This window comes from Ahaetulla prasina, chromosome 3, assembly GCF_028640845.1.
Source record: "Ahaetulla prasina isolate Xishuangbanna chromosome 3, ASM2864084v1, whole genome shotgun sequence".
In the NCBI taxonomy this organism is placed as follows: Eukaryota; Metazoa; Chordata; class Lepidosauria; order Squamata; family Colubridae; genus Ahaetulla; species Ahaetulla prasina.
In genome coordinates, this window is record NC_080541.1 from 116196349 (window position 1) to 116209472 (window position 13124).

The following is a 13124-nucleotide window of genomic DNA, read 5'->3' on the forward strand; positions in this document are numbered from 1 at the left end:
TGTCTGTCACCAAGATAACTACAAAAGTGTGTTAAATAGGAGAGAAGGAAAAGCTACGACATTGTCATAGCATGGAATGTAATGCTTTATTCACAAAAACAAGGTAATTGCCAAAACTAGCTCCTACTGATGCTCCTATATTGCATCAATAGAATTACAGGATAAATATCAAAGGAAGCCACCACATTTCTATTCTGTGTTAGTCAGAATACACCTAGTATACTCTTATCACAGGGGTCTCAAACTTGATGTCATTGAGGACCACATCAGGGTTGTGTATGACCGGGGTGGGAGTGGCCAGGGTGGGCATGGTCAGCTCAACATCGCTCATGTCGGGGGCGCCTGTGGCGGTCCAAGCACTCTGCCAGTGAAAATGGGCTCCTGTGTTCCATTTTCAGCTGTGACAACTTCCTGCAACCATCAGCCAGTGAAAACAGATCTTGGGATGAGCCGTCCCGAGCTCAGTTTTTGCTGACAGAGGCACCACAGGCCAGTCCTGTTTCCAGGGCAGCCCCACATGCCAGATCTAAGCACCCCGCAGGCCAGATCCGTCCCCCTGGCCTTAAGTTTGACACCCCTACTCTATTGCATTTACAGAGCATTATAGGATGGACAAACTGAAGACTGCCCAGAGGACAGCAAGATTCTGATAAGAAGAACAGTTGGAAGAATTAAACAAGACTAGCCTGGAGAAGAGAAAATTATGAGAAGATATAGTAGCTGTCTTCAGTTTTTCAAAGGTATCATGTAGAAAATGAAGATAAACTGTTCAATGCTATTCCAGTAAACAAGACAAAAATTGGTAGATTTATATTTCAAGGAAATAAATTTAATTGGACAACAGGTAAAATCTTCTAATAATAAAAACCTGTTTAACAATGGAACAGGCAGCTTGAGGATATAGACTCTCCTCCAGTAGAGATGTTTAAGCAGAGGCTGGATGTACATCTGCTGGAAATGCTGGGATAATGGATCCTTCCACTGAACAGAGATTGAACTAGATAATCTCTAAGGTACAGCATAGTCTGGGATTCATCGTTGAATGCAAATCAATGGACAGGTTTAATTAGGAATTGAAGGGCTAAAGTCTGTGTCAGAAAATATAGTATAAGATAGGTGGTTATGATTGTGCATGAAAGCAGGTATCCATAGTTGCCATATTGCATTTTATGCATCAGTGAAAAACAAATGAACCAAAGATGAGTTCTACGAAAAAAATAGATAAAACACTGTGCTTGATTGAGATCACTTTTAATCACATATTTTTATTTTGACTAGATCACACAAATGGGATCTATCCAGGAACAAGTGAGAGTGATAGTATGGAAATAGCGATCAAGCTATTTGTAAATCTAAAACTAAGAAAAAATAATGACTGTATAAAAATGTGTGTTTCTTTTGAACACGTAGTTGAAGCAAATCTAATCATATGTAGATATGACAAATGAATGAACAATTATTTTGATTGTTCCTGAGGAAAGACTAAAATAAATAAAGTATACAAGATGATAAGAGATTCTGAATATTGGAAAGACTGCTGCCAGTAATATCAGGACTAGATCTTAGGGGAAAATGGCATGGAATGGAAGAAAAGAAATAAAATAGCGAAAAAATGATTTTGGAATTAAATATAAACTATAAACACCTTTTTCATGGGAATTTATTTAGGCAACATTACTTCCAAATCAATTCTGATGTACCTGTAACAGCCAAGACAGTAATCAAAGACAAACATTGACTCCAACAAAATTCACAAAATCTGCCCATGTGCCAGTTTGTGAAATAATCTGAAGTTACTTTTCAGGGGAAAATGTCATATACTGTTAACTGCAAGAAACAGGCATAATTTAAGAGATAAAACAAGATGATGAGGCTAATGATTGAGAACCCTGAGAGCAATGAATCTTCTACCTCTAATATTTCAACTTGGTTGAAATCTTGTCTTGCATAAGCGCCATACTATAGGACCATAAAAGGCTTTGTAGTGCCATGGGAAGCAAATTTTTATTATATTTGGTAATGATCTATCAGTTTATATGAGGTTCTAAAGGGAATTAAAATAAAACTCAAATAATAGTACTCTTAAACTTCTAAAGCAAAATCCATTTATTCTCAGATTTGAAAACTCAAGTCGGCTAATAACCAAAATACTTCTGATAAATAGTCTCTGGAGAAGAAGGACTGCTAAAGAGAATAGCACTTGATGGACCTAGGTTTGCTTTATTGCACAGCTACCCAAAATATTGCTAATACATGCACATACACAAACAAATCTGATTACCTATCAGAAGATTTTAATTGCACTTTTGTATTTCTGCAACAAATTATAATGTGTATTATGACAACTGTTCTGCACTAAAATACAATAGTGGTTTCACCAGCAATCTGTAGAAACAAGTAGTTCAACTATAGCTATCCTTACCTTGTTTGCTATTTAGCTGAAAAGACTGAGACCTAGTGAGTGGAAAGGAGGTTCTTCTTTTCACATTCATATCATCATAGGAGGAAATACATCTGCAGGAGAAAAACAGTGCCTTATCACCAAAGGTGATGAAATATCTTTTCCTGCCAAAGTTCTAAAATCCAGTCTTCTACTCTAGAAGCATTCTGAGAAACCTATTGCTTTTATTTTCCCATTTTCATGTAGCACAAGAGCTTACTGCAAAAGCATTACATTTCTGAATATATGCTTTATATTGCTACAGAAATTTTCATGCATGTTGAAGTTTACAAATCTCCAAAGGGTGTAACAATGTATAGTCTTACAGCTACTGCTGCTGAGCTGTATCTCCCAATCTTTATCTACTGAACATATTTGTTGGGAGTTGTGCTTCCCCAATATTTGGAGAAGCATTATGCACTCATAAGAAAGATTTTTCAATTTATTTTCCTGGTTAAGCAAGACAAATTTCTAAAGGTGACATTATTTCATAGCCATTAAATGTGAACATCCTTTTTAAAACTTTTTACCCAAATTTATTCTGAGGGATAAATGTGATAATATGCTATTTCAAATCTCTTCTGATTAACAAACAAAGATATGAACATATTTATATAAAATATATGAACTGAAAGTGCACTCAGAAACTTTGTCAAGTGGTCCAAATATGTTTGTACAGGTAATCCCCAAGTTACGACAGTTCACTTAGCGACTGTTCAAAGTTGCAACATACCCCCCCTTCCAAAGGACTTGTGACACAGTCCCAAGGTTACGAATGTTGCAGCACCACAAGAATTGTTCACCCTTACAAACGACCTCAGAGGCACTACAACATTTACCCTATCTATTCCCATCACCACCAGCAGCTTCTCTGACCCACCAATTTCGCAACCTCAAAGTGCCCCATTGGTGCTTGAACACTTTTCGTCCGGAGACTGGAAGCTTCGTTTGCACACTGATGGGGCATTTTGAGGTGGCGAAATTGCACTCAAAGCGCCCCATTAGCATGCAAGCATTTTTTGCCTGGAGACTGGAAGCTTCTGGGGGCTATGATCTTACACGATTTCAAGCAAGTCGTCCGCTTCTGCAGAGAATGGGTACCTGAAATCCCACGACATCAGGGCACCCAGAAGCTTCCAGTCTATGCAAAAAAAGTGTTTGAACATCAACAGGAGGCTTGAAGCAATGTGATTTTGCTGGCCAACAGCGTGCAAATGCTTTTCCATGCCGAGACTGGAAGGCTTTGGAGGAGACTCATCAAGGCTGCCCATAGTCTTGAAGTGGTAGGTAGCCTCGGTGAGTCAGAGAAGCCAAGCAGGCCGTGCTCATCCTGCTCTCCCTCTACTCTCACTGCTCCACTTTTGGAGTGCCGGATGCAGGCAAAGAAACCATGGCAGAGAGGCTGGAGAGGAGATAGCTTGCTAGATCTTCGCAAGGTAAGTCAGTCTCCACAGGTCTGCCTGCCTGTGGAGACCCGATGTGACAATAGAGGGGAAGGAAGCAATTGTGGGGAGAATGAGGTCTCTGTAGGTCACAGGAGGCCTTGGGTGGTCTTAAGCAGGTGGCCTGTTACATCACTAGAACACCCCCTCCATGGCCTTCCCCACCCTGAGATACATTTAACGAACCCACACCTTTGTTTAGTGAATACATGGGCAAAAGCAGGGAGTGATCACAGTCAAGTTATGTGATTCACTCCTAAGAATCCTCGAGTGATGAATGTAATTGGCAGGCTCTATTACATTCATAACTTGAGGACTACCTCTACAAAAAATAAGAAACTTTATACCATTATGTACTCTACATTCTATTTATTTTGCAGAACTCACAAAGTAAAGCATGATGTGCATTGTGAACTTAGAGCAAAATGAGAAATTAGAACTAAAATGAGCAAATGCTTGAACTGCATATATATTAGTTCTTGCTGAGTGGCTTCTAAGTGGAGCCATCATCTCCTGCCTTTACAAGTGAGAGGCAACTTTCTGGTATCTATTTTGGTAATTAGGGCACATAAGAGAGGGGGTAATAACATTCTGCAATTGGATGTGGCTTTCTTTTTTTTGTTTGCTGTTTCGAGTATGCTAAATGGAGATACTGAAATTGCTTATTTATTTTATTTCCCACTGGAAGGATGGGCAGCTGCTCTTAAGCTATTTTTCATGACCTATCTACAAGTTATCCTGAGTGGCAATATTTTTTCAAAAGCCATTTGATAATTCACTTTTTCACATAACGTTCATTCACAAATTTCACACCTCAACACATCTTCCATTCTACACATTTATATAATAAAAAGCATTTATATAATGAAAAGCATTGTATAAGTTTAGTCATAAGTATGTTTTAGTATGTAATTGTTCTTAGTTTTCCTGACTGATCTAGGCTAAGATATTAAGTAACTACACATACAAACCTGAGAAATAAGTTACCTTTTAGGACTAGGATAGTGATTACTTTTGAGAATCTTTGAGAAGTAGTCATTATTCAATTCTGGTTTATATTTGCAACGTTGCAGAAAAAGCATAAAGACTAGGATGGCACAGAATATCAAAGAAATAACAAGGTAACTCTGGTGATCTGAAACCTGAAAAAGAAATTGTATAGACTGTATAATCATGGTTAAATATGGAAGCAACTGCATATATGTGAGGGTGAAGGTTCGTTTTGCGAGCTTGTGGGTTGGTTTCCGAACATTTTGTTACCAGACTAAGTAACATCTTTTAGGGTAACATCTCCTAAACTCCGCTGAAGATGTTACCGAGCCTGGTAATGAAATGTTCGGAAACCAACCCACAAGCTCGCAGAACAAACCTTCACCCTCATCCTACACCCAAGCTACAGATATTCACCACTACTTATATATATAAATGAGTATCTATGCTGCATTATATTAATATACCTATTATTTTATATTTACCTATAGCTAACTAAGTAATGAAATCTCTGCAATCCCCAAATATTTTCCGAATATATCCTTAATTGTCCTTCGATCTGTGATTTACTTTAATAACAGAATAAAAGACTTGGAAGGGACCTTGAAGGTTTTCTGGTCCAAACTCCTGCCAACGCAGGAGACTCTATACCATTCTGGACAAATACCCAGTCTCTTCTTATAAACCTCCAGTAAAAGAGTAGCCACAACTTCTGGAGGCAAGCCATTCCACTGATTGTTCTCACTGACAAGAAATTTCTCTTTAGTTGTAGGCTGGATCTACAACTTGGTAAGTTTTCCTGTTACTTGTTGTCCTGCCCTCAGGGACTTTAAAAAAAAGTCTGACCCCCCTCTTCTCTGTGACACTCCCTCAAATATTGGAAGACTGCTATCATGTCACCACCCAGTCCTTCTCTTTGTTAGACTAGACATAATCCAGCTCCTGCAACAGTTGGATTACCACAGGCCGTGGTGGCTCAGGCTGTAAGATAGCCTGTTATTAAAACACAGCAGCCTGCAATTACTGCAGGCTCAAGTTCCACCAGGCCCAAGGTTGACTCAGCCTTCCATCCTTTATAAGGTAGGTAAAATGAGGACCCAGGTTGTTGGGGGGGCAATAAGTTGACTTTGTAAAATATACAAATAGAATGAGACTATTGCCTTACACACTGTAAGCCGCCCTGAGTCTTCGGAGAAGGGCGGGATATAAATGTAAAAAAAACAAAAACAAAAAAACAGCTCATCTTATGTTTTAGCCTCCAGCGCCTAATCATGATTATTCTTCTTTGCACTTTGTCTCAATATCATTTTTGTACTGTGATGATCAAAACTGGATGCAGTATTCCAAGTGTGGTGTCACAAAAAAGTATACACTAACACTTCATGTGATCTTGATATTATTGCTCTGTTGATGCAGCCTAGGACTGCATTGGCTTTTTTGGCAACTGCAGAACATTGCTGGCTCATACCTAAGTGGTGGCCCACTAGATGGTGGTCCACTAGGACACCTAGATCTTTCTCCCACCCCGATGGTGTTTCTAAGATTCTTGAAACAGATGGGTATTTGGCAAGGGTGTTTGAATGCTTCTTTCAATGGTATAGGTTTGTTTCTCCTCTTCTCTTTCTTCTGCTGTCTTTTATTGCTTGTTCTTTTTTATTATAATGAGTTGTGGTGGTGCAGTGGTTAGAATGCAGTATGGCAGGCTACTTCTGCTGCCTGCCTGCAGTTTGATTCTCACTGGCTCAAGGTTAACTCAGTCTTCTATCCTTCTGAGGTCAATAAAAAGGACTCAGATTGTCGGTGGCAATATGCTGACTAAACCGCTTAGAGAAGGCTGTAAAGTACTGTGAACTGGGGTATATAAGTCTAAATGCTATTGCTATTATATTGTTTTTTAAAAATAATTTAAAAAAATTTTGCTACATAAAGAAAGAGCAACAGTTTCAATGTCTATATAAACAGTGTGTTGTCTGGCTATAGTTAGTTTGAGTTATTTTATTGTTTGACAAGTAGTCCTTGACTTACAACCATTTATTTAGTGACTGCTTGAAGTTATAATGGCACTAAAAAAAACGATTTATTACTGATTTTCACAACTGTTGCAGTATCCCCATGGTCATGTGGTCAGATTTCTGGTGCTTGGAAATTGGCATGTATTTATGACAGTTGCACTGTCCCAGGGTCATGTAATCATCATCTGTAATCTTCCCAACCCACTTCTACAAAAAAGTCAATGGGGGAAGCCAGATTTGATTAATGACTACGTAATTCATTTAACAACCAGTGATTCACTTAAGAACTGTGGAAAAAAATTGTAATATGGGTCAAAACTCAGTTAACTGCCTTGCTTAGCAACAGAAATTTTGGCCTCAATTGTAGTCATAAGTTGAGGACTACCTGCATGTCTACAGCATTTCGCTTGTCCACTAATTTACTCATTTGTCAAAGAATGCAGTAAGATCTGTCTGGCATGATTATTTTTGACAAACCCATGTTGGCTTCCAGTAATTTAATTTTGTTTTGGTGTTTAATTCCTTTCCTAGGCTGCCAGGAATGTTCAGAGTAGCTATTTTCAATTTTTATTTCCCAGATACATTTTCTGAAAGGTGAACAAAAAGAAGCTAGTTCTTTTCTGGAAAGGTTCCCATGTGGCTAGAACAGGAAATATGGGGTTTTGGGATGGAATAGAGGAGAGGTAATATGGTATAGAGGAGGAATTTGGAGCTAGGGTTGGAAGGACTGCACAGAATATAGGTAAGATTAGAGCAACCTATTTTTTTGAGGAGGTAAAGTGTTTGTGTATGTGCATTTTTGAACTTGCATGTGGGTAATCCTGAGAGATGGCTGAAAGGGATCTGGCAGACTCTTAACAGAGATAATGAGACCAAATGTATAAGTGCCAAGAAGAAAATTTGTATTTTAGGGCTTTTCCTTCTCTAATACATTTTCAGATCTTAGACAATTATTTTCTCTTAGCCTCTCTGCGAAATGACATTTTCTACCTGATCATGTTCACTTATAGCAGCTATGTTATTCATAAATACTTTTCAACCATAAAATTGATGAAAAAAGCATGCCATTTGTGCCAAATCTTTTGCGCTTGAAATTGAACAATATAGCAGCTAACTAAGTGGCAAAGGTCATTTTAAGCTATGATAATTGAGTGTATAGACTTTAAAAAATTGATAAGGCATAGAAATGAAAATGTCTCATTCTATATAATGTAGCTGTAATTCTCTATTCTGTTGTTACTTAGGGCAGTTGCTCCTCAATACAGCTGCTTACCCTGCTCCACGGATCCAACCCTTTTCCTGTCCCATAGGTATCCCTTTAAGTCCAACAGAATAACAGCTACAATTGACAGCATTCAATAACATGACCTAACTGATTGGAATTAAATACATTCAACTCTTTATGAAATCTCCCTCATGCAAGCCTATCCCATGATACAATTTTCTACAATTCTCTTCAAAACTACTGAAAAACGAAAGAATTGATTATTTGTTTGTATGCAGTCATCATAGTATAGCCTTATGTCATTAATAGGAACAGCTCTATTCCATAATTGGACCCAATTATGTTAGCCTACAGATATGTACAGTAGGAAGCCTGTCATAAATTTGTAACTGATTATCTTTTAATTCTTCCTATTACAAGGAGCTTATTATCCTATAGAAAACATATTCAAAATACTTTTAAAGTATTTTGTCCAAACTAGTTGGCAACACATAAATGTTGTGTGTTGTAAATGTAAACATTGTGTTGTAAATGTTGTACCTTGATGAACGTATCTTTTCTTTTATGTACACTGAGAGCATATGCACCAAGACAAATTTCTTGTGTGTCCAATCACACTTGGCCAATAAAATTCTATTCTATTCTATTCTATTCTATTCTATAAGCATATCTTCAAATGACTAATAATTGTAGACAATTTTTCACATGAAAATATTTGTTATGGACTGTACAATGCATTTCAGCTTAGCATTTTCAAGATCAATTACATTGTGACAGAGAAGCCATATGAATAACTCTAATTAAAATCTACCTTCTATGAAACTAAACACCCATTACTAGTATTTCATGTTTTAAAAAAACAGTGTTCAAAATCTAAATATTGATAACTAAATTTTAAAACATGTTTCTTTCATATTATTCAGATGTTACCTTTCTTTTTAGTTCAGCTACTGTTGATGATAGATTGGAAACAATGAGTGTCATATTTATTAGCTGAGCCTGTAGAAGCTGTATGGCCTCTGTCTGTTTCAAATCCTAGATAAATAGTAAAAAAAAAAGATTTCCTTTTCTTAATCTTAAAAGTCTTTACTATATAGAAATGGAGTATTGCTGAAATTGGATAATATAGTCCTTATTTAGCAAGCACAATGGGAACTGGCAACACCATGTGGTAAGTGGGACCACAACTGTCCTTTCTGGCTTGATATTGACAAGATTAATCAGTTTCAAACCTGCTTGTGTCCTAACTCCTTTGCCCTTTGGAATGCTCATTTGGTTCTGGGATAATTAACAAAAAGGGAATTAATCTTTACATCCATTGGAGAGGAAGCAACTACATGAGAATAATGAAGCACACAATGGGAAATACACATAAACAGCAATATGCTGGTGCTAGCAGCCATAACGCACTACACAAACAGCCTGGTATATTCCCCACTGTATGCCTGCTTTCTCTCTTGCAATCCCTTCTTCTCCAATCTCTCTGCTTTGTGAAGAGAGAAGGGAAAGAAAAAATTATAAGCAATTTTCTATGCATTTAATCTTGAACCAAAATATATCAAATGGTCTAAATTACAGAACATGTCCAAAATCTGTAACCTATAATTCCCAGAGAATTGACATTTGAAAAACTTTATGAAACATTTTATGACAAACATCATCATAAAGCAATTTATGATATAATACTAAATGTCATAAAACAATTTCTGTGTTGATATTTGACTGTGGAACATGGGCTATTTTTAAGGCAGATACATCTCTGAATATATTTCAACTTGTCCAGTGAAGGCACTATATTAGACGTTCTATCACTATTGAAGGCTTTGAGGAATCTGTTAAAGAAGTATCTCTGAAAGGATGACTGAACAGGTCATGGGTTATCTAATTTCCCCTAAAACTAAAAACAAACTGACTTATTCATGCTAATATAGTAGATAAATAAAAGTACAGTCTTAATTTTTTTAAATAAGAAATCCTTTAAGCCATAATAAAGAAGTGTTAACTACTCTTGATACTGCAAAAATTGCCTTTTTTATAGGTAGTCAGTTTATATCCATTTGTTGATGACTGTTCAAAGTTACAGCAGTGCTGAAAACATTGACTTATGATCAGTCCTCAAAGTTCTGGCTATTGCAGCATCCCTGTGGTCATGTGATCACCATTTATCAGTTTCCCTGCCAGCTTCCCACAATCAAGTCAATGGGGAAGCCAGCAAAGAAGGTCACAAATCAATCCAGTAAATCACTCCTCTCACTTTCTCTTTGAGAAACCTGCTATAGATCCCAGGGACATTGAGAGTGCCAGGATTGCCACTGCTAAGCAATTCAGTCACATTACATCATGCTTTATGATTGCATTGCTTAGTGACAGTAAACCTACAGTAGCTCCAATTCCCATCATAACTCGGGACTACTTGTAAAATAAACTTGTTTCTTGAATTTCAAAACAGATAATAGTTACAAATTAGTTAGAGAAGTTACAGATAATAAAAAATAGGTTTGTGCGTACCTGCTGTTCTGCTATGCATGAAGTATTCTGAAGTTTTATTATTGTCTTATTAAAGGCTTTCTGCATTTCTTCCATTTGCTTTCGATATCTACAAAGTAAAAGAAAATCTTAGCATCATTTCTCATCTCTTCCCAATTTCATTTAGTCATCATTGTATCTGCACAATTAGAAAAACAAAACAAAACCCCAACTCTTTTAAAATACATCGTAAAACTGCTCAACTGATGAGCACATCTTCCCTTCCAAGGAAAGGATTGTTGTTTTAAAATTATTTTTGGGATGGTACCAAAAGTTGCTTTGCATGATGATTTTACAATTATATATAAAATAAATTTTGGCCATCAGAATAAAATTATGCTTCCCTAATTTCTCAGACGATCATGCACATTTAACATGATTTTTTTTAAAAAAACTAAGTTCCCCAAGTATCGTGGACATTCCTTGTTCTATTATTCAAAACTTTATAGAAAATTATTTCTCTATGCATTAATAATTACAGTCCTCACTTAATGGCCATTTGTTCAGCGACTATTCAATTGCTTTGCAGGCCCTCAAAATTCCAGTTGTTGCAGCACTTCCACAATCATGTGAACAAAATTTAGACTCATGGCAATCAGCTTGCACTTATTGGTTACAGCATCCCATTGATAAGTGATTTCCATTTGAGACTTTTCCAGCTGGTTTACAAGCAGTTAATGAGAAAGCCAGCAGGGAAGCCAGTAGGGAAACACAGCCTTTCTGTGTTTGCACACACTTTATCCTGCTTCCCACATACATACATGCACTCTGCCCGCCTTCCCTCCTTTGCTCACACATATATCATACCTTCCTTCCCCTTCTGCTTGCACAATGCATGCTCTGTGCCTTTCTTCTCCCATTTACTCTCACATGTACCATGTTCTTTCCCTTTTTAGTTCCACACAATGCACCCTCCTTTCCCTGCTCTTGCTCAGCTTGGGCCACTCTGTAGCACCTCAACTTGTATGCAGCTGCACTGGGCCTCCCAAAGCCTCCTCCACCCACTATGGCACTTCTGCTTTCCTTAAACCTGGGACTCCCTCTGCTTCCCCCTTAACAACTGCACATCTCACATTATGATGGCAACTAGGACTGCTTGGATTTCTGTTGCCTAGCAATGTGATCACCTGACATTGTGCTTTAATATTGCATCATTAATGACAAAATACCGATCCCAATTGCTGAGTTACTATCTATATGAGAAATATATTTCAGATTTTCTTTAAAAAAAACCAGACAGTAAGAATTCCATTGCTGTACATACCTCTGACTTAGTTCTTCTAAGTAGCGGCTACTGAGAGACATATTTACTTCCAGGGCTTTAATACGATTATTGAGTCTCATAAATACAGACTCTTTTTGATTTGATCCATGAGCAAGATTCCCATTTGTGTAGCCTAAATCTGTAGAATTCTGTAGTTCAGCATAAAAGTCTGTGGCAGTTTTTGGCAACCCACCAGAAACTGAAATTGCAAGAAATGTTTCCTCAACAGTCTGCTCATCATCTTTTATTTCCAAAGATGGCGATTTCACAAGTGACACCTCCTGCTTCTCGGTTTCTGAAGAACTAACTTTTGTTTCGACACCATAGCTTTCTACAACTACCGTACATTCAGACTGTGGAACAATTTCTGTTGGCTTTGAAGTAGTTTCCATTGAGGTTTTTTCTTCTGTGTTCAACATCCTGAATACAGTTATAATACTGGGTGTAGAAGATTTCTCTGTAACAGATACTGCAAATCTATTTTCTTCAGCAAGAATTTCCTCTTGGGAAAGGATCTCTGGACTTTCAGATACATTTTCATATATTGTAGGCTCAGAGGACACCTCTACTATAGATGGTGATCTGGTTCCTGTTGTAACATCTAAAAGGATAGACTGTGATACCGTCTGTGGATGACTAGGCTCCAGTTCAAAACTAACTTCAGTCTGATTAACTGTAGCCTCATTTAACACACTGCTTAGAACACCTACTGCCATTTCAGATAGGTCTACAATAAAAGTATCTGGTTTCTCTGAAGAATGCTCATGCACCAAAATATGCAATGATTTGGTTGGAATTAGTTGTATCTGTGAAACAGTAACAGAATTATGTTTTTCCAAAATAGTATCAGTTCTACTGTATGGATGATGGAGAACTGCTATTGCTGAACACCACTTGAATATGTACTCTGAAAAACGAGAAATGCAACAGGCTGCAGTCAGATCATAACAATAGATCTGTGTTTCATGCTCAAGCCATGATATTTCCTCTTCTTGTTCATCACTTGGCAGCAGGGTCACTGTGGACTGACTGACTTCTTCTTCATATTCATGAACAAGCTGAACAATTGGTCTCTCTCCTGTTATTTCCAAAACTAATATTTCACTTTCAGTCGCTGGTGTTTCTGGAGAAACAAGTCTACAAACACAGGTTGAAAAATTAATAGAATAAATATGCACTTCAGTACATCCAGTAAAAAAGATGATTGCAGGAATTAATATTCTTT

At 37.3% G+C, this 13124-nt stretch overlaps 1 protein-coding gene across 4 annotated transcripts in view; it reads right to left on the minus strand.

The window, feature by feature from the left end:
- The window catches only part of SUCO (SUN domain containing ossification factor), a 261150-nt gene that overhangs the window by 17264 nt on the left and 230762 nt on the right, over positions 1-13124 (minus strand). For all 4 annotated transcript variants that reach the window (XM_058175843.1, XM_058175842.1, XM_058175844.1 and 1 more), the window contains 5 exons: positions 11900-13036; positions 10618-10705; positions 9040-9144; positions 4870-5024; positions 2423-2514 (listed from right to left, as the gene is read on the minus strand). In XM_058175843.1, coding sequence (XP_058031826.1) covers positions 2423-2514; positions 4870-5024; positions 9040-9144; positions 10618-10705; positions 11900-13036 — 1577 coding nt within the window. The remainder of the gene's footprint in view (positions 1-2422; positions 2515-4869; positions 5025-9039; positions 9145-10617; positions 10706-11899; positions 13037-13124) is intronic.